Raw genomic sequence first — 27,060 nt, forward strand, 5'->3', positions numbered from 1 at the left:
GATCTGAGGGCTTGCCTCTGTGTTCAACTGGACATGAGAAGGGAAGCAGGTTCTGCCAACCCAAACTTCACTCTGTTGCAGTTAGTCAGGTGGTGCTGGTCAAAGGAGTCTTTCATTATGCAGCAATGCTTGTGATAATCTGACTTTCTTAGTTTTTTTCACTTAAGTTACAACCCACAAATCCAACAGAAATGCAACTCCTTTGGTCAGCCAGCTCTCATCGTCATGGTGACTGAATGACTGCAAGAGTTGAGTCTCGGAATCCACTATTATACAACTCAAAACCTGAGTCCTTCGTTAGAAGGCAACAAAGAAAAATATTTCCGTAAATACCAAAAAGCTTGTCATGTGTCTCCCCAACACCTCCCCCACCCCAACCTACCCTCCTCCCCCAAGAAAAGATGTTGAGTACAGTGTGGTCTTTTAAATTAGTTTAATGGATGCTCTGTCAGTGTAAGAATCCTAGAGTTACACAGGCTGCTTTGTCAAGGCAGCTGATACTTTTTTGCAGGGAGTCAGAGGGACTGGGATAGGGCGTGTTATTTTCTGCATACCTACCAACAGGAGGTCGAAGTGAATGTGTTGCACGATATGCCAGACGTGTAGAATTCCGCAGGGAAGTTTTATTTACAATTGGCAGCCTCAAGTTGTTGACAGCACTGATTAGGATTTGTGCACCATTGGATGCTGATGCAGAATCATTTTCTCTCCTTTTGACAGTTTGCAAAATGAACATTCACATTCGCTGTGAGAACAATGTGGCCCCAAGCTGTGGAGTGAACTCTGTGGAGCTCGCCAGGAAGCTGGCAGAGATGGGACTCAGTGCAGGGAGCATAGCTACTCTGAAGAGGAGGCAGACGGTAAGGAAGTGTCTTGAAACTAGTAGAACTGTGGTTTGCAACAGCCTCAGTGATGGCAAACACTGGCAGTGCTGTGGGCTTGTCTTGGCTCGAGTGTTTCCCACATGACAACAGTAACTGTGCGTCAGAAAGTTTCTCCTCAGCTGTGGAGTGGGTGTGGGACATCCTGAGGGTGGATTCGTACAATCATAGGAATATATAACACAGGAGAAGACTTTGTCTCATTGTGTCCATGGCGACCAAAAAATAACTAATTTGCTAAATCCTACTTGCCGACTTTCCTTTAATAGCCCATTTGGTTTCAGTACTTCTGGTGCCTTTCCAAGTGCCAATCCTTCTACCAATTATTGTCAATGCCCCCTTGATTGTTGACCTCTCTGCTAAGGGAAATCAGTTTTTCCTGTTTATTCCCTCCAGGGTCCTCATGCCATTATACACCTCAGTTAATTATCCCCCTCACCTTCATCTATCCTACAGCAAATGATTTCTGCTCAACAATCTTTCCTCATTGCCAAAATTCTTCAGTCCAGGAAATTCCCTTGTAAATTTCTGTGTAACCTCTCCACTGTAATCTTATCTCTCTTGCAGTGTGGTGGCCAGCACATCTACATGGTACTCTAGATGTAGATTAATTAGTGTCCTCAATAGTTTTGGCATAACTATTCTATGGTTTTATGAGTTCATTTTATAATCTTGTGCTCTTATACTTTGTGTCATGTTCAATAAAGGGTATTATCCTATATAGAACACAGAACATTACAGCAAGTACAGGCCCTTCGGCCCACGATGTTGTGCCGACATTTTATCCTGCTCTAAGATCTATCTAACCCTTCCCTCCCACATAGCCCTCCATTTCTCTATCATTCATGTGGCTGTCTAAGAGTCTCTTAAATGTCCCTAATGTATCTGCTCCCACAACCTCTGCCAGCAGTGCGTTCCATGCACCCACCACTCTCTGTGTAAAAAAAACTTACCTCTGACATCCCCCATATACCTTTCTCCAATCACCATAAAATTATGCCCCCTGGTGTTAGCCATTTTTGCCCTGGGAAAAAGTCTCTGACTGTCCACTCGATCTATGCCTCTTATCATCTTGTACACCTCAATAGTTTCCTTACTTCTCTCTAACTTCAGGGATCTGTGGACATGCACCAAGATCCCTCTCTTCCTCTGTACTTCTGTTTCCTCCCATTTATCATGTATTCTCTTGCATTGTTTACCTTTCCCAAATGTATTCCCTTGCACTTCTTTTGACTGAATTCCATTTGTCATTTATCTTCCCCATGCGATTAGTCCATTAGCTGTGAAATCTGCTGTAGAAATGCAAATTGTTTTATAACTCACTTAACATTTCCATTGGGAATCTTCAGCCTGTTGATAATGTGCATTGGAAATACACATCTATATTTCTTAAATCATTTTAATTCTAATTTCCTAAAAAAATTTAATTTGTGTTTCTGGCAAACATTGCTCCTCTAGTATTTAAATTCTCCTAGGTCAGTAAACAGGATAGCTATTCTATGTACATTTTTTACATAAGCAGCAGGAGCAGGCCAATTGGTGCCTCAAGTCTGGTCCGCCATTTAATAAGGTCATGGCAGATCCAGTCTTGACTTCAACACCACTTTTCTGCTCTCTCCAAATCGCTTGACTCCCTTGTAGTTTAAATGTTTGTTAGTCTCTGCCTTGGATATATTCAGTGATTCCACCTCCATAGGTCTCTGAGTTGGAGGATTTCAAAAATCATAACACACTTGGAGAAGAACTCCTTTCTGTCCTAAATGTGCCTGTCTATCCCGTGTTACACTCACCAAGAAGATCCCACAGCAGTTTCTGATCAGACAACAAATAGAGCACCATTCAAGCCAAGTTGAACCCTGTTTTTCTGGCTGATCCCTACTTTCAACAGTTTATCCAGATTCAATCCTTGTTGAGTTAATTTATTTCCCCAACAGTACTAATCAGGCAGCTAGGGCAAAACCCTGATGAGTTAGACAATCCCATCTGCTCTGGGAATCAGATCTTCACTGTTGGTGGTGGGTATTCCAAGGACCGCACTTGCCACCAAACTGCCAAACTTTCCCCTGCATTGCACAAAGTAGATCTTTTCCTCATATCCCCAATAAAAAAAATCATGTAACACCATGGTTCCATGGTTCTGTCATTCTCTGACTCCATTCTATAACATTTTGTGCCATGGCCAATAAAGGGTATTATCCTATATAGTTTCTTAATTGCTTTCTCCTCCTTAGTGGATCTATGGACTTGCACCAAGATCTCTCTGTTCCCCCTTGTGCATGGATTGAGTACCCAGGCTGAATTTGTGGAAATGGTCTATGTGTACATGAGCGACCTTGTTGTATTTAACAATTGGTTGTTTGGTAAAATTTGTTAGTGTGGTATATAAAACCCTTGCATCACACAGAGGATTTCAAGGCCATTGTTTTACTCTTTCAGCTATACAACTACACGGTTAGTTATCAGCTGGTGTTAATTGTTAAGTTCCCTGTGTTCTGCATTAATTGTTTCCATATTGTTTTACTTGAAAAAGAGGCAAAGTCATAAAAACCATAAAGAAGACCAGGCCCTGGGTGAGACGCCTGACAGCAATGACAAGGACAGCCAGCGAGTGCAACGCAAACTAAGCATCGACGATTTCACCTTCATCAGTGTTCTAGGGAAAGGCAGCTTTGGGAAGGTAAGTTACACTGTACGTCGAAGAACCAGAACGATGCTTAAGGTGCGGTATGTTTTATCGCCGCATTGTGTAGTGCATCACATTGCAACACAGCAAACGACCGTCAGCTTTGTTTAGTATATAATGACAGACTGACTGCAATCCTAGTTGGTGATTCTCTATTATTTATAGGCAGATCTATTATGCATAAAGGAATTTAGATTTATTTCCTGCAATAATGTGAGAGCAGCATGTAGATCCCCAGTGAATCTGACCTTTTTCTCCTTAAACAAAATAACATATTTTAAAGCTGTGATTAATAAAGGCCAAACACTCTCTTCTGTTACAAATCATTCAGGAATGAAGTGTAAAATTCCTAAAATAAAAATCAATTTTGGCAGTGGGAAGAGGAAATATTTGCATATTTAAGGATTAGAAGACTTGGAAATTTATTTTAACAGTGGCAAGTTGTATAATGTCTTTCTGTGGAGTTAGTTTTCATCTGTCTCTTTGCTGTCATCCTTCCCCCAGCTGGGTACCTGCACTCCTTTTGGGAATAAAAGTCTGGAGTTGATGGAGCCTGGTGTTGGTTGTTGTATTTTGTTGTTTGTGAGTATATTTGTTGACTTGGGTTGTACTGAAAAGAAACCAGTAGTGTAACCCTCCCTAATCTGCACTGAGCTGTGTTTAAGGTGGCATGGTAGTGCAGCAGTTCTTGCTGATCTTGAGTACTGTCAATGTGGAGAGTACATGTTCTTCCTGTGATCCTGTGAATTTTCAGCGGGTGCTCCAGTTCCCTCCCACATCCCAATGACATGTTGATAGGTTAATTGGTTAATGTCAGTGACCCTGTAGTGTCGGATAGTAGCAAAAGAATCATAGGGGTTCACAAAGGTGGGTATGTGAGAGTCCAGTGATTTCAGCCGATGTGGCAGTTGATTTGCTGGATTTGGTCTGTAAGGGAAAATAATAATGAGCATTACAATTACTGATCTTGGAAGAAGAACATTTATGTAGAATTGCTTAACTACAAGCCCAGGCTAAGCTTGATTACTTTTTGATTCAGGCTGTCTTTCTATGTAACTAAATGGCCCATTCATCAAAGTTAGAAGGTTTGTTTATATCAAAAGTACTGATCTTTCAAGCCCACATTTTTAAAATGGCGGTGCTAAATCAGAGTAGAAACATCTCATCTGATTTAGAACTTAAAGGGAAATTATGCACTTGCTTCCTTGTTCTGGATTATAGGATGTTAGCTTCTATAAATTGAGGGATTGAGTTTAAGAGCCGTGAAGTAATGATGCAGCCCTATAAAACTCTGGTTAGACCACACTTAGAGTACTGTGTTGAGGTCTGGTTGCCTCATTATAGGAAGGATGTGGAAGCGTTGGAAAGGGTGCAGAGGAGATTTACCAGGATGCTGCCTGGTTTAGAGAGTGTGCAGTATGAGGAGAGACTAAGGGAACTCGGGCTTTACTCTTTGGAGAGAAGGAAGATGACAGGAGACATGATGTGTATAAAATATTAAGAGAAATAGATATAGTGGACAGCCAGCGCCTCTTTCCCAGAGCACCAATGCTCAATACAAGAGGGCATGGCTTTAAAGTAATGGGCGGGAAGTTCAAGGGAAATATCAGGGGAAGGTTTTTTTACCCAGAGGGTGGTTGGTGCATGGAATGCGCTGCCTGGGGCGGTGGTGGAGGCAGGTACATTGGTCAAATTCAAGATATTACTAGATAAGCATATGGAGGGATTTAAAATAGAGGGATATGTGGGAGGAAGGGGTTAGATAGTCTTAGGCGAGGTTTAAAGGTTGGCACAACATTGTGGGCCAAAGGGCCTGTATTGTGCTGTACTGTTCTATGTTCTATGTTATTCCATAACCTGCTCTCTGACCCCCAGGTAATGCTGGCAGAGTTCAAAGGCACAGAAGATGTGTATGCTGTGAAAATACTGAAGAAAGACATGATTCTGCAGGATGATGACGTGGAGTGCACAATGACAGAGAAAAGGATCCTGTCACTGGCCAAAAACCACCCGTACCTCACACAGATCTTTTGCTGCTTCCAAACTCCGGTAAGCAAAATCTTTGTTAATTAAATCAAGACACAAAGCAGTATTGCAAATGGTGGACCACCAGAATTTGTATTTTAGAATGTCATTCTATGCAACTGGAATCTTTTTGTATTTATCCCAATGCCACGAGTCTCCCTTAAAAATCTCCAGATAATAAGGGATGTGCAACTTTGGGTCCTGCATGCAAGATGGTGAAGTGCATGTAGGAAAGAAGTGAAGGTGAGTATTTTACAGATAATCAGAGGGCTATTACGTAAGTTACTCTCTGGCAAAGAATTTGGTGGATTTGCATTGGTTTGAGTTTTTTAGGGTAATGTCCACACAAGTGCAGCAGTCCTGAAGATGCAGCCACTGTGGCAGAGTGCCATGTAATTTGGGAAGCCAGAGTGATGCAAGTGAGTAAACTTTGGGTTCACTTACTTTGCATTGGATCTGCTATTGCAAACTTGCTAAAGATGTCAAACTACCATGAACGTTTATGTACATTTCTCAGAAACATTCCAAAACAACTAAAACTTGTCAATTTTTTAAAAACTCAAAAAATAATTAAAATTGCAAGTGAAAACCAGAGGCATTTTTTCCATAATCATTTAATTAAAAAGTTAAAGGGAGCTGAGAATGATCTAGGAGCGGGAGCAGCCAAATAATTGCCTGAGCTTGCTATGCCATTCAATGAGTTCATGGTTAAACTGATCCTGCCCTCTGAACTTTGCCTTCCTACCTATGTCCATAACTTTGGATCCTTCACACTCCAAAAAGCTCTTTTTTCCCTTGAACATACTCAGTGACTGAGCCTCTGCAGTTCTCAGGTGCCAAGAATTCTGAAGATTCATGTTCCACTGGTACAAGAATTTCCTTCCCACCTCTGTCTGAAGTGAGTGTCCCCTCATTCTGGGACAATGCCCCCTAGTTCTATATTCCCACACAAGGGGAAACATTCTCTCAGCCTTTAACCGGTCCAACCACTGCAGAATCTTGTCCATTTCTTATATAGAGAACCACGAGAACCTGGTGACTTGATCATGGCCTCCCACTCCTGCTCTCTCTGGACTTTGAGGAGAGAGGGGAGATAGGTTGATTTAGTTGTATTACTGAGGAAATTCCCTTCATCGTCATTCATGAGGATCTTAGAAACAATTATGAGCCATTCAGCCCCTCAGGACTGTTCTGCCATTCAGTGACATCATCGCTGATCTGTGACTGAAGTCCATACATCGGCCTAACCTTCATAGCCTAAAATACCTTTGATTATGAAAAATCTGTAAATCTGAGATTTACAGTTGTCAAATTTGCAGGAAAGAATTCCAGTCTCCGCCTTTATGCTTAGAAGTGTTTTTGAACCTTAGTAAGAGTCCTGGCTCTTTAATTTTAGCCTGCACCCTAACTTAGATTCCTCTTCCAGTGGAAATATTTCTCTCCAACTACTCTATCAAGCTATTCATTAACCTGTTATATTCCAGAATTTACTACCCCGCTTCTACAGTCTCCCCTCAGAATTTAAACGTTAGAACTATACTGCACTTCATCCAAGGCCAATATATCCTTGCTAAGGAGTAGTCACCACACAGTGCTTGAGATTTGGTTTAAGAGGGATTTGTATAACTGCAGCATTGTCTGATGCCTTGCATTCTAGTTCTTATAGGTATTCCAATGCCTTTACTTTTTTGCTCATTTTTTTTATACCTAACGATGATAAAGATCTATATACGCTGAGTCTCTTTGGAACTCCACGCTATCTAGTCTTTTACCATTCTTTTTGATTTGTTTGCCATAGTTCATTTGTTTAGTCTATTAATCAAATCCTTCCATACATTTTGCTTATAATGCTGCTTAAAGATTTGGCAATTGTCAAACATGGATATCTGACTTTCATCTGAGTTTTTCATTAATAGTCAAGAGCCTAACACAGATGCTTGTAGAATACCGCTGGCCACATCCTGCCAATTTGATGACCATTATCCCAATGTCACTTAGCCAGTTTCAACAGGGCAAAATTTGCCTTTAATTCTGCTGAAACTTTAGCTCATAGTCTTGAAGACAGTTTTATCAAATGCCCTCTGGAAGTTTCTATAAAAAATGTTCAGAGACTTTAACCTTTCCCTTATCTTACTCCCGTCTTCAAAGACATGAGGCTTGGCCCATCTATTACAAATCCACTCCAGGTCTCTCATCACTGGAAAATTACCACCCATTCTCTCAATTGCAGACACTAGTAATTTCACATTAACATATTTAAGACTAACTGGTTGGCATTTACACTGCTTGCCTTTCTTAGTTAGCTGAATGTTGTGCACAATTTTCTCATCTGAAGAGATGATTGTCATAACTAAGGAATTTTGGAAGAATCAGGGGAAAACATCTAAGGTGGACTCACCTGCTTCCTTTAAAAGCTTGGAATGGAAACTACCAGCTCCTGGGGTTTTGTAACAATCTGGCCTTTCTGACAGACAGCAGGTTTATTCTCTATGTTGGATATGGTCATTTCCTATCAGTCCTCGTTTCTATCTCATTTTGGCTTGCTTTCTCCGTGTGTTATGGATCAGACCACTGCATTTCCAATCCTGCATGCCTGAAACTACTAATGTTACTGCTCTGGAGTGAACTATTCGGATATGCCTACCACCTTCCTAATGTACAGTCACAAGTCCTGGAGGCAAAAAAAGCCTTCCCCTTCTTTGCCTTCCCATATCTACAGTATTTTGTCTTTTGTTTTCTCATTGGCCTCGTTTGACCTACAGTAGTTGCTGAGATTTTGCTCATGCAATAGCAAGAATCCAACAGCAGATGGCGCCCAGCATTGCAACTTGGCTAACTCACTGGATTGAGTGAGGAGGAAATTCTGGAGAAAGAGTGGCAGGCTGTGAAATTGACACTCTAATGCTGTGCCAAGATTCAGCTCCTTATTACAAAGTTGCCCCACAATTATCCTGGCCTATGCGGAATCTGACCCCCGAATGGTTGGTGTGTATCTTGACCCAGATAGAGACAAATGCCATTCAGGGGATCAGGGGCTACAGCTCTCCCTGGGTTTAAATTAAAACACAATCCAAGCGCACAGCTGACCTGAGCCTAGCTCAGACCTTGCAATTTTTCGAGACTTCATCTAATCTAATCATTGCCATAAATATAACATCTCAAACATGCTATGCATGCGCATTAATATTAAGCAAATCATCCTGAGGTAGATAATGCAATGAGCTGAGAGACAGAGAAATAAATACCTAACAGAAAAAGCAAGGAAAAAGTTTACAGCTTTTTTTAAACTTCCAACTATAATCAGACTCCACGCTTGTAAAGGTAAAGATTTAGTGCCAAAAAATGTTGTTAGTAATTAGTTAAGGCTTCTCTCACATTTAAAAATCTGTCACATCAGAATGGACCAGGCCTGACATTTCCTGTTGGGTTTAATGGATCCCCAATGGGGGAGTGCAGCAATCTCATGCTCTTCATGACCATCTCATCTGTCAGTTTGATCCACTAGAGTGAAGCCCCCAGAGCAGCAAGCAACTCATTCACCAGCCTCCTAATTTCCACCCTTAACTGTAGTTATTGCCAATTGCTGTCCAGTTTACTCATAAAATAACGGAAAGACGGCTATTATATTTTTTACTTTGTGGTACTGTCTCCAGCCACAACACTCTCAGTTCCTGTTTCTGTGGAATAAGTGACAAAGAGTTACTTAGTGCTCAGTGTTTACCGAGGAAAGTTCCTGCCCAAATGACCTTCAAGCAATTGACTACGTCCATCCCTTGCAGCAAACCTAAATCTTGTCCACATTCACCTCTTACCCAGAAATGACAATTTGTCAATGCTTTATTTTCCTAAGGGTGAAAGTAACTTAAATTTCTTATTACTACAATTGTATTGACATAGCTACAATTGTATTGACATTGATTTAACCCATTTGTATTGAGTGCCACTTCTTACCGGTATGTCATACCAACCTGTAACAGTCTGTAAACAGGAAAAATAGGGAAATGTAAACGTATTCTCTGATTGTTGATACTCACGTCCAATGAGTACATCTCTCTCTCTCTCTCTCCCTGTTTCTTCCTCTCTCTGTGTCTCACTCTATCTCTGTCGCGCTGTCTGTCCCTCCTTCTTGCACATTCAATTTACAAGTGCACTTATTATTGTCCAGCACAGGGTCAGAAGGAATAAAGAATGAAAAGTTTGACCATGGCCAATCCATGTATGAACAGCATCAACTGACCTTGGTTTACTAACCTTTCATAAACAAGAACATATCATTCCCCGTTTTGAAATTTTCAATTTATCTGAACATCTGACCAACAGCATGAAAGTAATACACATTGTTCATTTCACCGAATCACAGATGGAAATGATTGGAAGTGTTGCTTCATGGTAGTAGTTGCTATTATATCAGTTCTATCAACATTCCAGACCACTAGTGTCAAAGTAGAAAAATAACATTTGGTGAGATTCAGTAGTAAAAACTGTGACTATAATTATCCTGTATTGGTTTATTATTGTCACTTGTACCAAGGTACAGTGAAAAACTTGTCTTGCATACCGTTCATACAGATCAATTCATTAAACAGTGCATTGTGGTAGAACAGAGAGCATTGAGGTAGTACAGGGTAAAAACAATAACAGAATACAGAGTAAAGTGTCACAGCTACAGAGGAAATGCAGTGCAGGTAGACAATAAGGTGCAAGGTCATAACAAGGTAGATTGTGAGGTCAAGAGTCCATCTCATCCTATAAGGAAACCATTCAATAGTCTTTTCACCGTGGGTAGAAGCTGTCCTTGAGCCTGGTGGTATATGCCCTCAGGTTCCTGTATCTTCTGCCTGATGGGAGAGGAGAGAAGAGAGAATGACCTGGGTGGATGGGGTCTTTGATTATGTTGGCTGCTTCACCAAGGCAGCGAGAGGTATAGACAGAGTCCAGGGAGGGAGGCTGGTTTCTGTGATGTGCTGGGCTGTGTCCACAACTCTCTGCAGTTTCTTGTGGTCCTGGGCAGAGCAGTTGCCATACCAAGCTATGATGCGTCCAGATAGGATGCTTTCTATGGTGCATCAATAAAAGTTGGTGAGTGTCAAAGGGGACATGCCAAATTTCTTTAGCCTCCTGAGGAAGTAGAGGCACTGGTGAGCTTTCTTGGCCGTGGCATCTACGTGGTTGGACTAGGACAGGCTATTGGTGATGTTCACTCCTACGAACTTGAAGCTTTCAACCCTCTCAACCTCAGCACCATTGATGTAGACAGGTGCCTGTACACCATCCCCTTTCCTGAAGTCAATGACCAGCTCTTTTGTTTTGCTGACATTGAGGGAAAGGTTGTTGTCATGACACCATGTCACTAAGCTCTCTATCTCCTTCCTGTACTCCGACTCATTGTTATTTGCAATACGACCCACTACGGTGGTATCATCTGCAAACTTGTAGATGGAGTTAGAGCAGAATCAGGCCACGCAGTCAGAAGTATATAGGGAGTAGAGTAGAGGGCTGAGGACGCAGCCTTGTGGGGCACCAGTGTTGAGAATATTTGTGCTGGAGGTGTTGCTGCCTATCCTCACTGATTGAGGTCTGTTGGTCAATGTCAAGGATCCAGTTGCAGAGGGAGGTGTTGAGTCCTAGGTCTCAGAGTTTGGTGATGAGTTTTCTTGGAATTATAGTATTGAAGGCGGAGCTGTAATCAATAAACAATAGTCTAATGTAGGTGTCTTTACTGTCCAGATGCTCTAGTGATGAATGTAGGGCCAAGGAGATGGCATCCACCTGTTTCAGCGGTAGGCGAATTGCAGTGGGTCGCAGTTTACTGGGAGGCTGGAGTTAATGTGTGTCATGACCAGACTCTCGAAGCACTTCATGATGGTGATGTCAGAGCCACCGGTTGGTAGTTATTAAGGCACATTACATTGTTTTTCTTAGGTACAGGGATGATAGTGGTCTTCTTAAAACAGGTGGGAACCTCAGATAGAAGCAGAGAGAGGGTAAATATGTCTGCAGATACCCCCACCAGCTGATCAGCACAATATCTGAGGACATGGCCAGGGACACCATCCGGATCAGATGCTTTCTGCGGAAGACTGATCTTGCGTCCTCAATGGTGATCACGGGTTCAGTTACATTGGAGGCTGTCTGGGTGGGTGGTGACAAACCAATCCCCTTCTGTTCAAAATGTGGATGGAATGCGTTAAGCTCATCAGGAAGGGATGTACTGCCCAACTTCATTTTATGGCCCGTTATAGCATGTAAGCCCTGCCACAACTGATGGCTGGTCTGGGACTCTATTTTGAACTGGTATTGTCTCTTGGACAAACTAGTATTGTCCCTTGGACAATCTCTTGTATCTGTAGTAGAGTTTTCACAATGTTCAGTGAAGCTCCTTCCAGATCATTCACCAATCTCACCACTGCTGCAGCAGGAAAGGTATCCAGAGGCCATCTCTCTCAGGAGACATAAAACCTTTACACTTTTATCTGATTGAGGACGCTTAAGACCCATGACCAAAGTAGAGAAGTGTGACCTGATCTGAGGAAGAAAAGAGACATTTCTATTGTGTTTTATCATTTGGATGGGAATTTGTAAATGTTGACTGGGAGAGGCTGTTAGCAGGTAAAAGGACTTCTGGCAAGTGGGAGACTTAAAGTGAGATAGGGAGAGTTCAGGGTCAACATTTTCCTGTTAGAGTGAAGGGCAAGGCTGGCAAGTTTAGGGAACCCTGGTTGACGAGGGATATTGAGGCTCTGGTCAGGAAAAAGGAGGAATATGTCAGGTATGGGCAGCTGGGTTCAATTGAGTCCCTTGAGAAGTATAAGGAATGTGGGAGTACACATAAGAAGGAAATCAGGAAGCCAAAAAGGGGACACGAGATATCCTTAGTAGAAAAGATAAAGGACAATCCTAAAAGATTCTCTAAGTATATTATGAGCAAAGGGGTAACTAGGGAGAGAAACAGCTCCTCTTAAAGATCAGTGTGTTTGTCTATGCGTGGAGCCACAGGAGATGGGCAAGGTCTTAAGTGAATACTTCTCACCTGTACTTACCACGGAGAAGGACATGTAGCATGGAAGCCAGGGAATTCAGAGGAGAAAACAAGGTGCCCCGAAACCCATATCGACTTTACAGGGGAGGAGATGCTAGTGGTCTTGAAGAGCACAAAAGGTGGATAAATCCCCTGGACCTGACCAAGTATTCCTAGGACATTGTGGGAAGCAAGGGAGGAAATTGATGGAGCCTTGGCAGAGACCTTTGTTTCTTCCTTAGCCACGAGTGATGTACTGGAAGACTGGAGGGTGGCTAATGTTGTGCCTTTAATTAAGAAGGGTTTCAAGGACAAGCCAGAGACCTACAAGCCAGAGAGCTAACGTCAATGGTGGGTAAGTTACTGGAGGGAGTTCTGAGACACAAGGTCTATCTGCATTTGGAAAGGCAGGGACTGATTAGGGATGGTTAGCGTGGCTTTGTGCATGGGAAGTTGTGTCTCACAAACTTAAATGAATTTCTTGAAGAGGTGACGAAAAGGATTGACAAGAGCAGGGCAGTAGATATTGCCTACATGGACTTTAGCAAGGCTTTTGACAAGGTCATTGGTAGGCTGGTCTGGAAGGTGAGATCACATGGGATCCACGGTGAGCTAGCCAATTAGATACAAAATTGACTTGGTGGAAGGGGTCAGAGGGTGGTAGTGGCAGGTTGTGGAGGGAAGTAGTGGAGCGTTTCAGATTGGAGGCCTGTGACCAGTGGTGTGCCGCAGGGATCAATGATGGGTCCCCTGCTGTTTGTCATCTATATCAATGACTTGGATGAGATTGTAGGTGGCAGTGAAGAAGGTTGTCTAAGGATCTAGATGGGAAATTGAACGGCAAATGGAATTTAACTCAGACGTGTGAAGTGATACATTTTGGGAAGGTAAACCACGGCAGGACTTGCACAGTAAATGACAGGGCCCCGGGTGGTGGTGTAGAACTGAGAGCCCTCAGGGTACAAGTACATAGTTCCCTGAAAGTGGTGACACAGGTAGACAAGGTGGTGTTTGCCTTCATCAGATGGTGCATTGAATACAAGAGTTAGGACGTCATGTTACTGTTGTGTAGGACGTTGGTGAGAATGCAGCTGGAATATTGTGTGCAGTTCAGGTCACCATACTATAGGAAGGATGTGATTAAGCTGGAAAGGGTGCAGAAAAGATTCACAAGGATGTTGACAGGACTGGAGGGCTTGAGTTATAAGGAGAGACTGGGTAGGCTAGGACTGTTTTCCCCGAAGCAAAGGAGGCTGAGAGGTGACCTTTTATGGGTTTTAAAATCATGAGAGGCATAGAAAAGGTGAATGGTCACAGGCTGCTTCCCAGGATAGGGGAGTCTAAAACTAGAGGGCATAGGTTTAAAGTGAGAGGAGAGAGATTTAAAGGGCACCTGTGGGGCAAGTTTTTCCACACAGAGGGTGGTGGGTGTATGGAACGAGCTGCCAGAGGAAGTGGTAGAGGTGGGTACAATCACAATGTTTAAAAGATATTTGGACAGGTTCATGGATAGGAGAGGTTTAGAGGGACATGGGCCAAATGCAGGCAAATGGGACTACATTAGGAAGGCACCTTGGTTGGCATGGGCGAGTTGGGCCGAAGGGCCTGTTTCCTTGCTGTATAACCTATGATTCTTATATTTTACCAGTCCTAGATTCGATAGTGGTTCTACCCCCTCCCTGCACACATGCACTGGTCCTTGTTGGTTCAGTTGCCAGATCAATCCTCTTCATGCAGTGTGTTTACACTGCTAAATCACAATCAACGTTAGAGAAAGACGAGCACTAATTAGTAAAATGTGTATTGTTAATCTGAAATAAAATTATATTAACGTGTATAGTTACTCAATATTTTACTGCTGATTGCTTTTACAATAACTGTTGAAGTTATTCATTCATAAAGTTTTGCAAATTGGAAAGAAATCTGAACAAGCAATAAGGGAAAACTCTCATTGAAAGTGACGGCCAAATCCCAGAATATCCTCAATGTGGATGTGAAGCAGACTGGAAAGTCCACTCAACGTGTCTACACAGCCAGATATATACTTGTACATGAAAATGTGATTTTGTGTCTAATTACTTGATCAAAGCTAGAATGTGTATCCTGCAGCTCGCTCAGAATGCGTGTGTCTGTGTGTGTGTGAGTGTCTGTGTGTATACGCATGTGTGTTATGTGCATAAATAAAACCTCAGGGAATCTGAATGCTATACTACATTCTATTTTTAATTCTTGCCTTGCTCCCAAGGGGATTTTCAGAATGACAGTCAAAGAGCTGCTGAAATCAGTCAAAGATATTAAAGGCAGCTCACAAATTTTAATCAGGTTACTTAAATTAAAAATGATGTGCTTGAAAAGAAAATAACAGATCTTTTGTCTTTCTCGAAACATGCTGAGAGAGATGGAGAGAGAGGAAGAGGGCTGAGTAGAGATGGAGAGGGCTGCATTTTGAAGTCATTGCCAGCAGATGTGAAGATTGGGATGCAGTGTTAAAATAATTATTTTTAGTAGTTAATGGATGTTCAAGTTCCAAATAATCATTGAGTAGTCAAAACATTTAGTTTTCCTTTGAGTGTTATGTAAAAATGCCTGCTCTGAGTGTCTTTTAATGCAGTTTGCTGTTTCTGTGATTAATCACTTTGAACATGTACAGGCCCTCCCCAGATTCTCAATGCCAGATTCATGGACACCCCGTACACATGAACAGGCTTTTGGGAGACCGGTGGGAATGATGGGGATGGATTTGCTGGTTGCTGGGGGGCTGAAGGCACCTTCTGCTGGGTGGGAACAGGGTATTTCCACGTGCCTTTTCTCCCCAACACATCCCCCCTCTCAACGAGCCACAGCAATTGGGGGCTGGGATAAGCCAAGCAAAGCTGGGAACTCTGAGCAGACTCACACGTGCACTCACTGAGTCAGCGAGGCCGGCTGGCAGCCGCTCTTCCCGCGCCTGCTCGCTCTCCCATCGCAGCTGTTCCTGTGACCCTCTCCCACACACTTTTTGTTCATTTCCGATTTAAGAACAGTTCAGGTTACGAACAGTTCTTAGGAACGGAACCCTGTCCTGAGGGGGGCATAACTTTAAGGTGATTGGAGGAAGATATAAGCGGGATGTCGGAGGTAAGTTTTTTTTACACAGAGAGTGGTGGGTGCGTGGAACGCACTGCCGGCAGAGGTTGTGGGGGCAGATACATCAGGGACATTTAAGAGACTCTTAGATAGACACATGAATGATAGAAAAATGGAGGGCTATGTGGGAGGGAAGGGCTAGGTAGATCTTAGCGTAGGATAAAATGTCGGCGTAACATCATGTGCCGAAGAGCCTGTACTGTGCTGTAATGTTCTATGTTCTGTCATAACCCGGGAACTGTCTGTACAATCAATCCATGCCCACTGACTGAAATGCAAGGGGGACGCCAACTTTGTGTTGTCTGCTTATTCCACGAACTCATTGTCCACCCAGCACTGACTGGATGCATCAGCAGGGGACAGTATCATGAGTGACTACCTTGAACCTGTTAAAGGAAGAGTATAATGTGCCTGGACGAAATGTGAGCGGTGTGCAGTAAGTGTATCTGATCAATGAGACACAGAAGTATGGAGAAACCCAAGAGAGAGTGGTTCAAGGGTTTTTGGATTCTCTCTGTCTCCTAATAATTCAAGCTGCTGGTTGCTAAATCATACTTCCCTTCCTCTTCTTTCTCCCCACATGAGACAGTATTCTGCTCCAAAGCACCTTGGTTAGATTACCTTGGTCCATCACACAGACAGCAGGTTCATTATATGTTTGGTCACTGGAAGGCTGGGAGAAGTTGCAAAGTCAGAGAGATATCCTGTGTCACAAGGGACCAGCAAGCCTTCTGTTCACATGCTGATCAGGCAGTGAGAGATGCCCAGATGTCAAACCCTGAGGACCTCAATGCAGTGCAGTAGCTCAATGACATCAGATGCGGCAAGGTCAATGAATAAATCTTCAAATGTCAGATCCTGGCCGCTGCTCTACAAATCCTGCTCACTACTCAATGCACCACACACTACAGCTCATCCCTGTCGATCCCTATCACAACTCGTCCCTTATGTTAATACACCCTCCCACACTTAGCCCTTAGCCTCAAAGCTAAATCTCACAACCTGCATCTTGCCAGCTATTTAACCGTGACACCCTTCATCCAAACACTTTGCACATTCAGTCACACATTTGCCTCTCTATTGTAAGACAAGATGATGCACAACCAGAGACAGCAAGAGGTGACGAAGGGAGGACAGGTAGGCTTCCATATTCCAACTTTCGCAGAGGAGATCGTGCTAGCCGGTCATTGCTGAGGCTGGTGGACCTGAAAATAATGGCATTCACATATCTAAACTTCCTTCACCCATCCTAAATCTCCCTCAGTCCACATTCCCTTCTAAATTATAAGATGCAGTGGCAGAAGAATCGATCTCGTGCTTTTTCCACTTAGACCCCTGAGCAACCCCACCCAACTATCCTCACCTTCCAAAATTTTAACCTTTCAGATTCCTAACCATCAATCTAGCCAGACTGTGCAGTAAAATCATCTTTTACAAGATGATAAGAAGCATAGATCGAGTGGACAGTCAGAGACTTTTTCCCAGTGCAACAATGGCTAACATGAGGGGACATAATTTTAAGGTGATTGGAGGAAGGTATAAGGGGGATGTCAGGGGTAAGTTTTTTACACAAAGTGGTGGGTGTGTGGAACGCAGTGCCGGCAGAGGTTGTGGGGGCAGATGCATTAGGGACATTTAAGACACTCTTAGATAGACACATGAATGACAGAAAAATAGGGGGCTATGTGGGAGGGAAGGGTTAGATAAATCTTAGAGCAGGATAAAATGTCGGCACAACATTGTGGGCCAAAGGGTCTGTACTGTGCTATAGTGTTCTATGTTCTATAACAGAATAACAGTGACAATGAACATGATCTACCGGTGGGTTTCACACTCGCAGCTAACAGCACTGACTCTGACATTGGGTGTTATTGAGAGGCCAGGATAGCAGCAAGATCTGGACTTGTGCAGCTACGTGATTCAGAACCAGGATAGGTGGTAAGGATAAAAACAGTGCCAGCTTTCCAGAAGGCAAGGTCGGCCAGCAGCTCTGCTGCATGGGACTCTTATCAGGGTATTGACGGTGCAGCCTGCAGGAAATGAGTAAAAGCGCACACAGTGAAATATCTGCTGCAAAGGGGAGAAGAGTGAATGCAGAAGTGGTATGGGTGGGGGAGCGGGGGTTTTAGCAAGGAAGTGTATCTGCAATGCCAGTGAGCATTAACGTGACACGGAGCTGTGCAGAATTTGGCAATGGTGGGCAGTTTTACCACTTGCTAACCCAACTATGATGCTGCGTCCGAAGGTCTTTGCAGCAGTTCCAGTGCAACACAATCAGCAGCTATCCAGTGACTGGGTGCTGCCACGTAAGCCCGTACTGCTAGCACAGTGGCTGCGGACTCGATTGTCTTAGAGTAATACAGCATAGAAACAGGCCCTTCGGTCCAACTGGTCCCTGCCGACCAAGGTTCCTGTCCAAACTAGTCCCATTTGCCCGGATTTGGCCCATCTCCCTCCAAACCTTTCGTATCCATGTATCTGCCAAGTACCTTTTAAATGTTGTTAATGTACCTGCCTCAACCACTTCCTCTGGCAGCTCATTCATATACTGACCACCCTCTGGGTGGAAAAGGTGCCCCTCAGGTTCCTATTAAATCTCTCCTGTCTCATTTTAAACCTATCCCCTCTAGTTCTTGATTCCCTAACCCTGGGAATGAGACTGTGTGCATTGACCCTATCTATGTCTCTCATGATTTTATATATCTCTGTAAGTTCACCCCTTATTCTCCTGCACCCCAACAAATAAAGTCCCAACCTGCTCTCAACTTCTCTCCAAAACTCAGTCCCTCGAGTCCCAGCAACATTCTCGTAAATCTCCTCTGCACTCTTTCCAGCTTAATGGTATCTTTCCTATCGCAGGGTGACCAAAACTGAACACAGTATTCCAAATACAGCCTCACTAACGACTTGTACAACCGCAGCATAACATCCCAGCTTCTATACTCAGTGCGCCAACTGATGAAGGCCAGAGTGCCAAAAGCCTTCTTCACCACCCTGTCTACCTGCAGCGCCAATTTCAGGGGACACCTTATGTAACGCTGGTGCAGCAAACTGCCCTCCGGCCTATTCCTGGGACAGGTGGGGAGGAACATTTCTTTCCCAGGAAGACAGCATTCATTCCTCCACCCCTGTCACCCTGCCAAGGTCCTGGCTGTTGCCTCTCAAACCAGCTGGTTTGGACTGCTGCCACTCGTGCTGAAGTGATGCAGTCTAGGTCAGGCTTTCTAGGCCCTGAGCTGCTTAAGGTCATTCTCCAAGGCAGTCTGCAATCTCTCCACCTGGCAGCCTTTAATCTGGCAGCCTGGAGCATACTGATGTAAGGAACAGCAACAGGTAAAAGGACATGTAGTCAGGCATTGAGTGTATGCATGGATGACTGGTTAAACTGATACAATTTTACCTCATTTAAACTTAAGAAGTAAATTTTAACTAGTTTGAGTAGCAGTGAAATACAGTTGATTCCTTACATTACTGCCAACATCATTGAAACTGGTTATTTTATTATTAACTTGTTGTTATTTGTGAGCTGTTGCTGTGCATAAATTGACTGCTGCCTTTGCATTACAAAGGTAACCACACTTCGATAGTAGTTAATGACTGTAAGGCATGTGGGGAGATACTGAGATCAAGGAGATGCAACATTGAGAGATAAAGCAGTGTGTTGGAATGAAACAAGCACTTTCCATTATAATGGGACATTGAGATTTTCAGTGGAAACTGCATACAGTTATAAAATTTTAGATAAGTCACACAATCAAAAAGTGACTTTGAAGAAAATAGGTTTCAATAACTAAAGCATAACAAAGTGTTCAATTGCTAAAACTAAATAATAAAAATCTAGAAATGAGTTATGAATAGTGATTACAAACTGTCATAAGGTCACTAGGCATTGATTTTTATTTTAGCTATCTCTGCCTTCTGACCTTCAGATTCTATTTTGTCTGTGACGGCTGATTCTGGCTTCTTGTGCATTCCTCTGCCCGACCTCCTCAGCTGCTTCTAACTCCCTCTGTAGAAAGCTGTCCCTGAACCTGTGAGCTTCACTCCCTGCCCTTAATAATCTTTTCCAACCCATGTCTTCCAACAGGCCTCCCATCGGCCTGCAAATGCAGAACATCATTTCTTCTCCTTTGTCAAAGCAGTTCAAAATGTTGTCCTACATTAAAGATGCTATGTAAAGACAAGATTTTATGATTATCAGAAAAATAGTCATCGTTATTTAAATAATTATCAACTAAAGCTATATAAACTTTTATATAATGAGTTAGAGAATGGAGTTCTATTCCTATGTGTCTCTCACGATTGTGTTGCTCACTCCCTGTTCACCCTCTTCATTTTCTCCTCTTTGCTTCTCAATTTTGGGGAAAAAAAAGCTTTTCTCTCCTCTCACCAGCTGATGACTTTGTTGTTCTATATTTGTTTTCTGTTTGAGTGGGTTTGAAAGAATGCTGTTGCAAAGGAAGGGATGCAATTACTGCAAAAATGAAGCAACAATTTGCAAACTGCAATAACCCACAAACAGCAAAGAGATAATGATAAAGTTTAGCAGCTCAAATTAATTTGATGATGCTCGGTAGGAAGTATCCAGACATAAAGAAATGGATCCCTATGATACAGTTAGCTAAATGGTACTGGTGTATCCCAGGGAATAACATAAAGTGCATATGCTCAGATAAAATATACTAAATTCAGCAGAGTCACAAAGTGAAAAATCTCAAATCGAAACTGCTGAGCCTGTAAATATAAAGTTTAATGAAAGCATTACCAGCCACAAAGAAATTTCAGAGGACCAACTTCTTAATCTACTGAGAAATATGTGGCATACCTTTTTTTTATTGTAGATACATTGATCTTTGATATTTAAAAATTTCATTTACTAACTGAAGAGCAGGTGACTTTATTTCAGAAAGATTTTGAGCTATATCAATGTAATCCAGAGGACAGATTATTGCAGCCAATGGGTAATAAACCATAGAACAACTATTATAATACAGGATCACCAACAGGCCAATACAACCAGTATTGCTGCCACTTATTCAATGCCCCATGTACCAAATTTGATACAGAAGAGATGGGTGCTAATCCACATGACAGCATTGGAAATACTTTCTCATCAAATCTGATGGGAAGAAACTCACCTCAGCTGATGTATAATAGTGTGTGAAACCGTACAGTTTTCTGTTTAAACTGAGTGATGGAAAGCACTTTTAAAAAGTCTTTCTGCTAAGCCGGAACAAGGGAAAAATTAATTCCTTCTTACTTGAAGCATACAATAGAGTGTAATGATCCAGAATTTAATTAATACTATACTATAATCTTCCATGGGGACAAGTACTTATAATGTTATCAGTATGTTCAGGCTTGTAATAATCATGGCTTTTTAAAGAAATAAGGATTATTTTCTATCAAATAGACATAAGTTTATTCAGTGTTATGGTTTTCCTTCTATTTGAAATATAACACATACTTCCACAGACCTCAACTTTGTACTGTTGGTCCACAAGGACGAGGGTGAGTGAAAGTGATCTTGTTACCCTCCACTCAAATATAAATGGCTGCTTCAAAATGCCACCAGACTGCTGACTGAAACAAAGATAACACTCCATGAGGCGCCTACACTTTAACTGCAGCCCAGATCTTCTAGGTCATTGCAGGCTGTGCAGTGGGTGAATAGTAACATTTTTGGTGCACCTTTACAGAAAATTAAAAGGTAAAAGCACGTTAATCTTCAGCCATTTGTTTTCCAGTGACTGATTTGTTCGGAGTAACTAGGCAGAAATATATTCTTGAAGATAGATTTTGAAGTGGCATTAATCTGTTTCAGAGATTCAGGCTCAATGTATTTTTACAGATTTTGCAGCCAATGGTAAATTAAAATCCGTGGCAAAATATGCTTTATATGAGCATTCCTGTTTTTATATCATTGTATTCAGAAAGATGTCATCCACCTAAAATATAAGGTTTTATTGCTTCTGAATATAATGGCCTAGAAGTTGGATTTAGTTTTTCTTACTTTTCCAGGTAAAAATGAACAACTAAGAGGTGAATATCGTGTGTGTGTGTGTGTGTGTGTGTGTGTGTGTGTGTGTGTGTGTGTGTGTGTGTGGTGTTCCACATGGGAAATGTGTCTCTTACCATATTGGGAAAGGTTTCTCTGTCATTGTCCAGGGTGCACAGTGAAACACCAGACAGGCAATTTGCCAATGTAACTAAGGGTTCTAATGCCAGTTTGAAGCCCCTTTGCAAAATGTAGGGACAATGCTGGCAGCAGTTGGTTTCTCCACGGATTTGATGGCCAATCTTGTTCCATGGAAGCTTTTAACCCACATTACAATTCTTTAATAAACTTACTTGGCCATCAAGCCCTTTGCAGTGTCGTAAGGTTGTGAAGGAAGCATTGTAAATACAGTAAAACTCTCCTTTATTTGTACAAATAATGCTGCTGAGAAACTCTGGTGCACCTCAGTGGCTCAGCTGGATGGGCACACTTTTATGATCGAAAAACAAACTGCTGGAGGAACTCAGTGGGTCAAGCAGCATCTGTGGGGGGAAAGGAATTGTCAACATCTTGGGTTGAGACCACTCAAGGTCTCGACCTGAAATGTCAACAATTCCTTTCCCCCCAAAGATGCTGCTAGATCCGCTGAGTTCCTCCAGCAGTTTGTTTGTTACTCCATATTCCAGCATCTGCAGTCTCTTGTGACCTCCTTATCATCACTGAGAAAATGCTGCTCCATACTCCTTTTGGAGGGCTGAATTCAGTATGGCTGGCAGCCACAGGGGCATTTAGCCTATGCAGGAGCTGTATGGGGGCAGGGAAGAACATTGGAGCCTGGAGCCTGGTATTCTGGATGGTGACGACAAAGCCCAGCTACCTGTAGTTTGGTTGCCAGGTAGGGGGATTGGTTGGTTATGGGGGAAATGCAGGTAGTGGTGTCGGTAGTTACAGCCTGGAACATTGAGGGGTATCAAATGGAAAGATCAGAGCCTGTCACTGGGGCATTATGTGTTTGGTGGGGGGCACTTGATCAAGGAGTCAGGGCAGGGGTGGTCCTTTAGTCAGGAGCAAACTGGGGATTGGGGGAGTTAGGGTTAATGCAGAGCAGGGTGCTCCCTGGACATTGTGGTTCTGGATCCCATGCGGTGCCCCAGAAAGAGCATTGCACAAGGAATGCTCTTCTATGTGCTTCTGCATGTCCGGGACACATGCTGACTTACACCCTGAAGTGCCTTGTCGAATTTCCAGAATAATGCAATGTTTTACAGAAATGGTCATTATCGTATTTCACACTGGGAGAAATAGATCCATTTTCAGCTAACAACACTACAAAGAACCAGCATATTGCAATTGAATTTCAAAGTATGCTTTTCTTTGCCACAATTATCGAGCTGACTTCGGGAAGAGGAAGTATTAGTGAAGCCGTGATTATTAGGAGGGAAAGTAAGGTTCACGTAGTCAGAAATTTGATCAATAAGTTTTGATGAAACATGTCTCAAATTGCTTGAATGCACGTAACATATCTTCCCATGCACTCCAATTTGGCTGTCGTGCTTGCCTCATTAGTATATCGCCGCAGACATATAGAGCATTGTAATGGATTACATTAACAAAGAGGCCAAGTGAGACGCTAGTGCAGTGGAGCAGACTAAAACTGATTTGAAACCACTGTCTGATTCAATTAAAGTCAAAGGTACTAGTCACATTGAAGCACCTTGGTTTGCCTTTCAAACTAAAGTTCGATTTTAATCATATCAAATGATTTCCGTTTCATTTTAAATCTAGTTAGTGCTCATATTGCAATAGCTGGATGAGGTGTACTAGATAAACAATTTTTCTTGTTAATGACTCAGCTTCTTTCATTGACCTGAATGACAAATAGCCGTCCAGTGACAGTTACATTTATATCATTCCCATTGCAGGGTTATGGGAAACTGCATCTTTTCAAAAGGGGAAGGACACACAATTAAGGGTGTAAACAGATTACACAGGCTCTATTCTTTCCTTTTGGTTGCTTATACTATTGGAACTGGCTGCGCCTCTCAGTATAATTTTTCAATCCACAGCTCATTCTGTATCAGTTAGTCCTCCTGTGTAAATAAGGAAGAACTATGCCCTTTTGTTTTACTCCCCAGACTGTTGAGCTGTTTGCCAGCAGTAAGACACTGACATTATTTCTTGATTACTGAGATCAAGTTCCCCTGGCTGCTCGCCAGGGGCAGTACCGGGTTGTGTACTTTGCATTATTTAATGCATCAGTGGAGAGGTTGGTCGGGTCATTAGTCTGTAGAGAATGTGAAATCCTCAGCATTAAACAAGGCCTTGGCATAACAGCAGTAATCCTCTGTCATGGCCCTTTCTGTTACAACATTTGCAACAATGGCTGACCTTCATTTCTGATCAACTGGCCTTGTGTTTCGGTGCCACGATGATGTACGTCACATTGCTTAGACTGCTGGTAAAAGTTATCCTGAGCAGAATAACCAAAGGGTTTTGGACAACCCAAAGTGTCTGAGGGTCTGAAGCAGCCCTGCATCTTCAATAAATTTGTCTGTTTTCGGTGCTTGATTGACACATCACCTCCCTTCATCACCAGCCTCTACTTCTTCAGGAGGCTAAAGAAATTTGGCATGCCCCCTTGACACTCACCAACTTTTATCGATGCACCATAGAAAGCATCCTATCTGGATGCATCACGGCTTGGTATGGCAACTGCTCTGCCCAGGACCGCAAGAAACTGCAGAGAGTTGTAGACACAGCTCAGCACATCACAGAAACCAGCCTCCCCTCCATGGACTGTACCTCTCGCTGCCTTAGTGAAACAGCCAGCATAATCAAAGACCCCCACCCACCTGGATTATTCTCTCTCCTCTCCTCTCCCATCAGGCAGAAAATACAGGAACCTGAGGGCACGTACCACCAGGTTCAAGGACCGCTTCTATCCCACTGTGATAAGACTATTGAACGGTTCCCTTATATGATGAGGTGGACTCTTGACCTCACGATCTACCTTGTTATGACCTTGCACCTTATTGTCCACCTGCAATCCACTTCCCTGTAGCTGTGACACTTCACTCTGTATTCTATTGTTGTTTTTATTCTGTACTATCTCAATGCACTGAGTAACGAATTGACCAGTACGAACGGTATGCAAGACAAGTTTTTCACTGTACCTCGGTACAAGTGGCAATAATAAACCAATACCAAAACCTGATGGAGGTATGTACCATGACACGGTCTACTGCAGAAACTTGCCAGCATCACTCAACACCACTTGGTTGCATCAGGACATGGAATCTCACCACTTCCCGGTGTTCCTGTAGGCTATTCACCATCCTCACTTGGAAGTATATTGTCCTCTTTTCATTGTCACTGGGATAAAATCCTGGAACTCTTAACCTTGTAGCTGTGTGGAATTATCTTCACTGCACAGACCACACTCATTTTCCTCTCTCACCTTTCTTAAATCATGGAATGTTGTAACCAATATCCAACCTAAACGAATGTTTCTTGAGTCAAGAAAAGTTTGGAAAATTTTGAGAAGGACATCAGCAGTGTCCTCACTTAATTCATTAAACACTCTGGAATGGAAACGGGTAACGTGCTGAGCCTGACAGTGCTGCCACTCTGTTATCAGTGACAAAATCCTGTCAGTCACTCTAATTGCTTTATCTAAAAGTGACTATTATTTTTGGTTATGGTTCCCCACAGTCTACATTTCTGTAATACTTCTACATTGACTTGCAGTCTGGGCAGTTTATCCAGTGGTGCTGTAGCTTCCCAAAAATACTTGTCTCTATCCTGACCAAGAATCCTGCAAGCCTGCGATTGAATGTAAAGGTCTACAGTTTAGATGGAGACAGAAGGGGTTCTGCAGGTGCTGGAAATCTAGAGCAACACACACAAAAAGTGCTGGAGGAACTCAGTGGGTCAGGCAGCATCTGTGGAGGGAAATGGACAGTCGACGTTTCGGGCTGAGACCCTTCATCAGGACTGGAAAGAAAGGGGGCAGAAGCCAGAATAAAAGGGCGGGGGGAGGGGGAGGAGCACGAGCTGGTGGGTGCTAGGTGAATACAGGTGGGGGGGGGGGAGGTAGGTGGGTGGGGGAGGGGGGGAAGTGGGAATGATGTGAGAAGCTGGGAGGTGATTGGTAGAAGAGGCAAAGGGCTGAAGAGATGGAATCTGATAGGAGAGGACAGTGGACCATGGAATAAGAGGAAGGAGGTGGGGAACCACAGGGAGGAAGGTGTGGGTGATGGGCAAGTCGTGAGGGTTGGGGAGGAGAAAGAGAAGTGGTAGGAGAAAGAGGGATAACAGGGAGGTGCAAAGGTGAGTGGTTACCAGAAGTCAGAGAAATTGATGTTGATACTATAAGTTTGGAGACTACCAAGATGGGATATTGCCCTCCATTGCGGGAAAATGAAGGATTAACTATGTATGTGTTGCCAGTGCTCAATAGGTCCAGCAAATAATACACAGAGTGTTTAACCTTAACAGCATTCACACTGATCCTTTTGACGAGCCTCCATTATTCCTGCCAGTGTTAATCTGTGTATGGGTTTTAGAACCTTTATGTGATCAAACCCCAATAATGTATAAAATAAAAGTGGCTTCTTACATAGCGCAGTACTTATTTTAATGGCTGAATTATGACTGTAGCTTTTACTCAATGTTTGACTACATTGAATAGCGTGTTTGGATATTTGGATAAAGACTAACCAGGATATTTTCAGGAGTAAGTGTTGCTTGACTTTCATGAGATTTCGGGCCTCTTTCTCTGGATGTGGTGAAGTACTGTAGTTCAATGAGACTATGTTGGATTTAATTGACCCAATTTTTGTGCTTGCATCAGCGTGCCATGGTATAATCGTATTGATGTGACCGCAATTAGTACTTTAGACCCTTTCAGTAGTTCAATTGAGTAATGAATACGTAGAAAAGCTGGAACTTTTTCTTGCTGCAAATGATATTACTGAGTCCATTTTGCTTACATCTGTAGTTGCTGAGACATACAAGTCTGTAAAACTTTGCTGGCTACAGGCAGTTCGGGAGGCAATGTTTTTGAAGAGTTGGTTAAATGTTTTGAACAGCACAATGTCCAATGGATTGCTGGTACAAGTTTGAAGAAGATGTTGCAGAATAGCAAATTTTATGGAATCAAAGATGTGTGTTTTGTGAGAAGATCCAGAATTTCAAGGATACATTTGATATTGCCCAGTCAGTGGAGACAGCCATTAATTAAGCACAGGGTTTGCAATAGCCCCTAATGAATGGCCAGAGTGTGGACAAGTTGGAGCCCAATTCTACAGCATCTTCAGGGGAAAGGGAG

At 42.8% G+C, this 27,060-nt stretch overlaps 1 protein-coding gene across 3 annotated transcripts in view; it reads left to right on the forward strand.

The window, feature by feature from the left end:
* The window catches only part of prkcha (protein kinase C, eta, a), a 183,317-nt gene that overhangs the window by 106,498 nt on the left and 49,759 nt on the right, over positions 1-27,060 (forward strand). For all 3 annotated transcript variants that reach the window (XM_052015892.1, XM_052015900.1, XM_052015910.1), the window contains exons 7-9: positions 721-860; positions 3,412-3,558; positions 5,440-5,613. In XM_052015892.1, coding sequence (XP_051871852.1) covers positions 721-860; positions 3,412-3,558; positions 5,440-5,613 — 461 coding nt within the window. The remainder of the gene's footprint in view (positions 1-720; positions 861-3,411; positions 3,559-5,439; positions 5,614-27,060) is intronic.

This window comes from Pristis pectinata, chromosome 1 (genome assembly GCF_009764475.1).
Source record: "Pristis pectinata isolate sPriPec2 chromosome 1, sPriPec2.1.pri, whole genome shotgun sequence".
Classification (NCBI taxonomy): Eukaryota; Metazoa; Chordata; class Chondrichthyes; order Rhinopristiformes; family Pristidae; genus Pristis; species Pristis pectinata.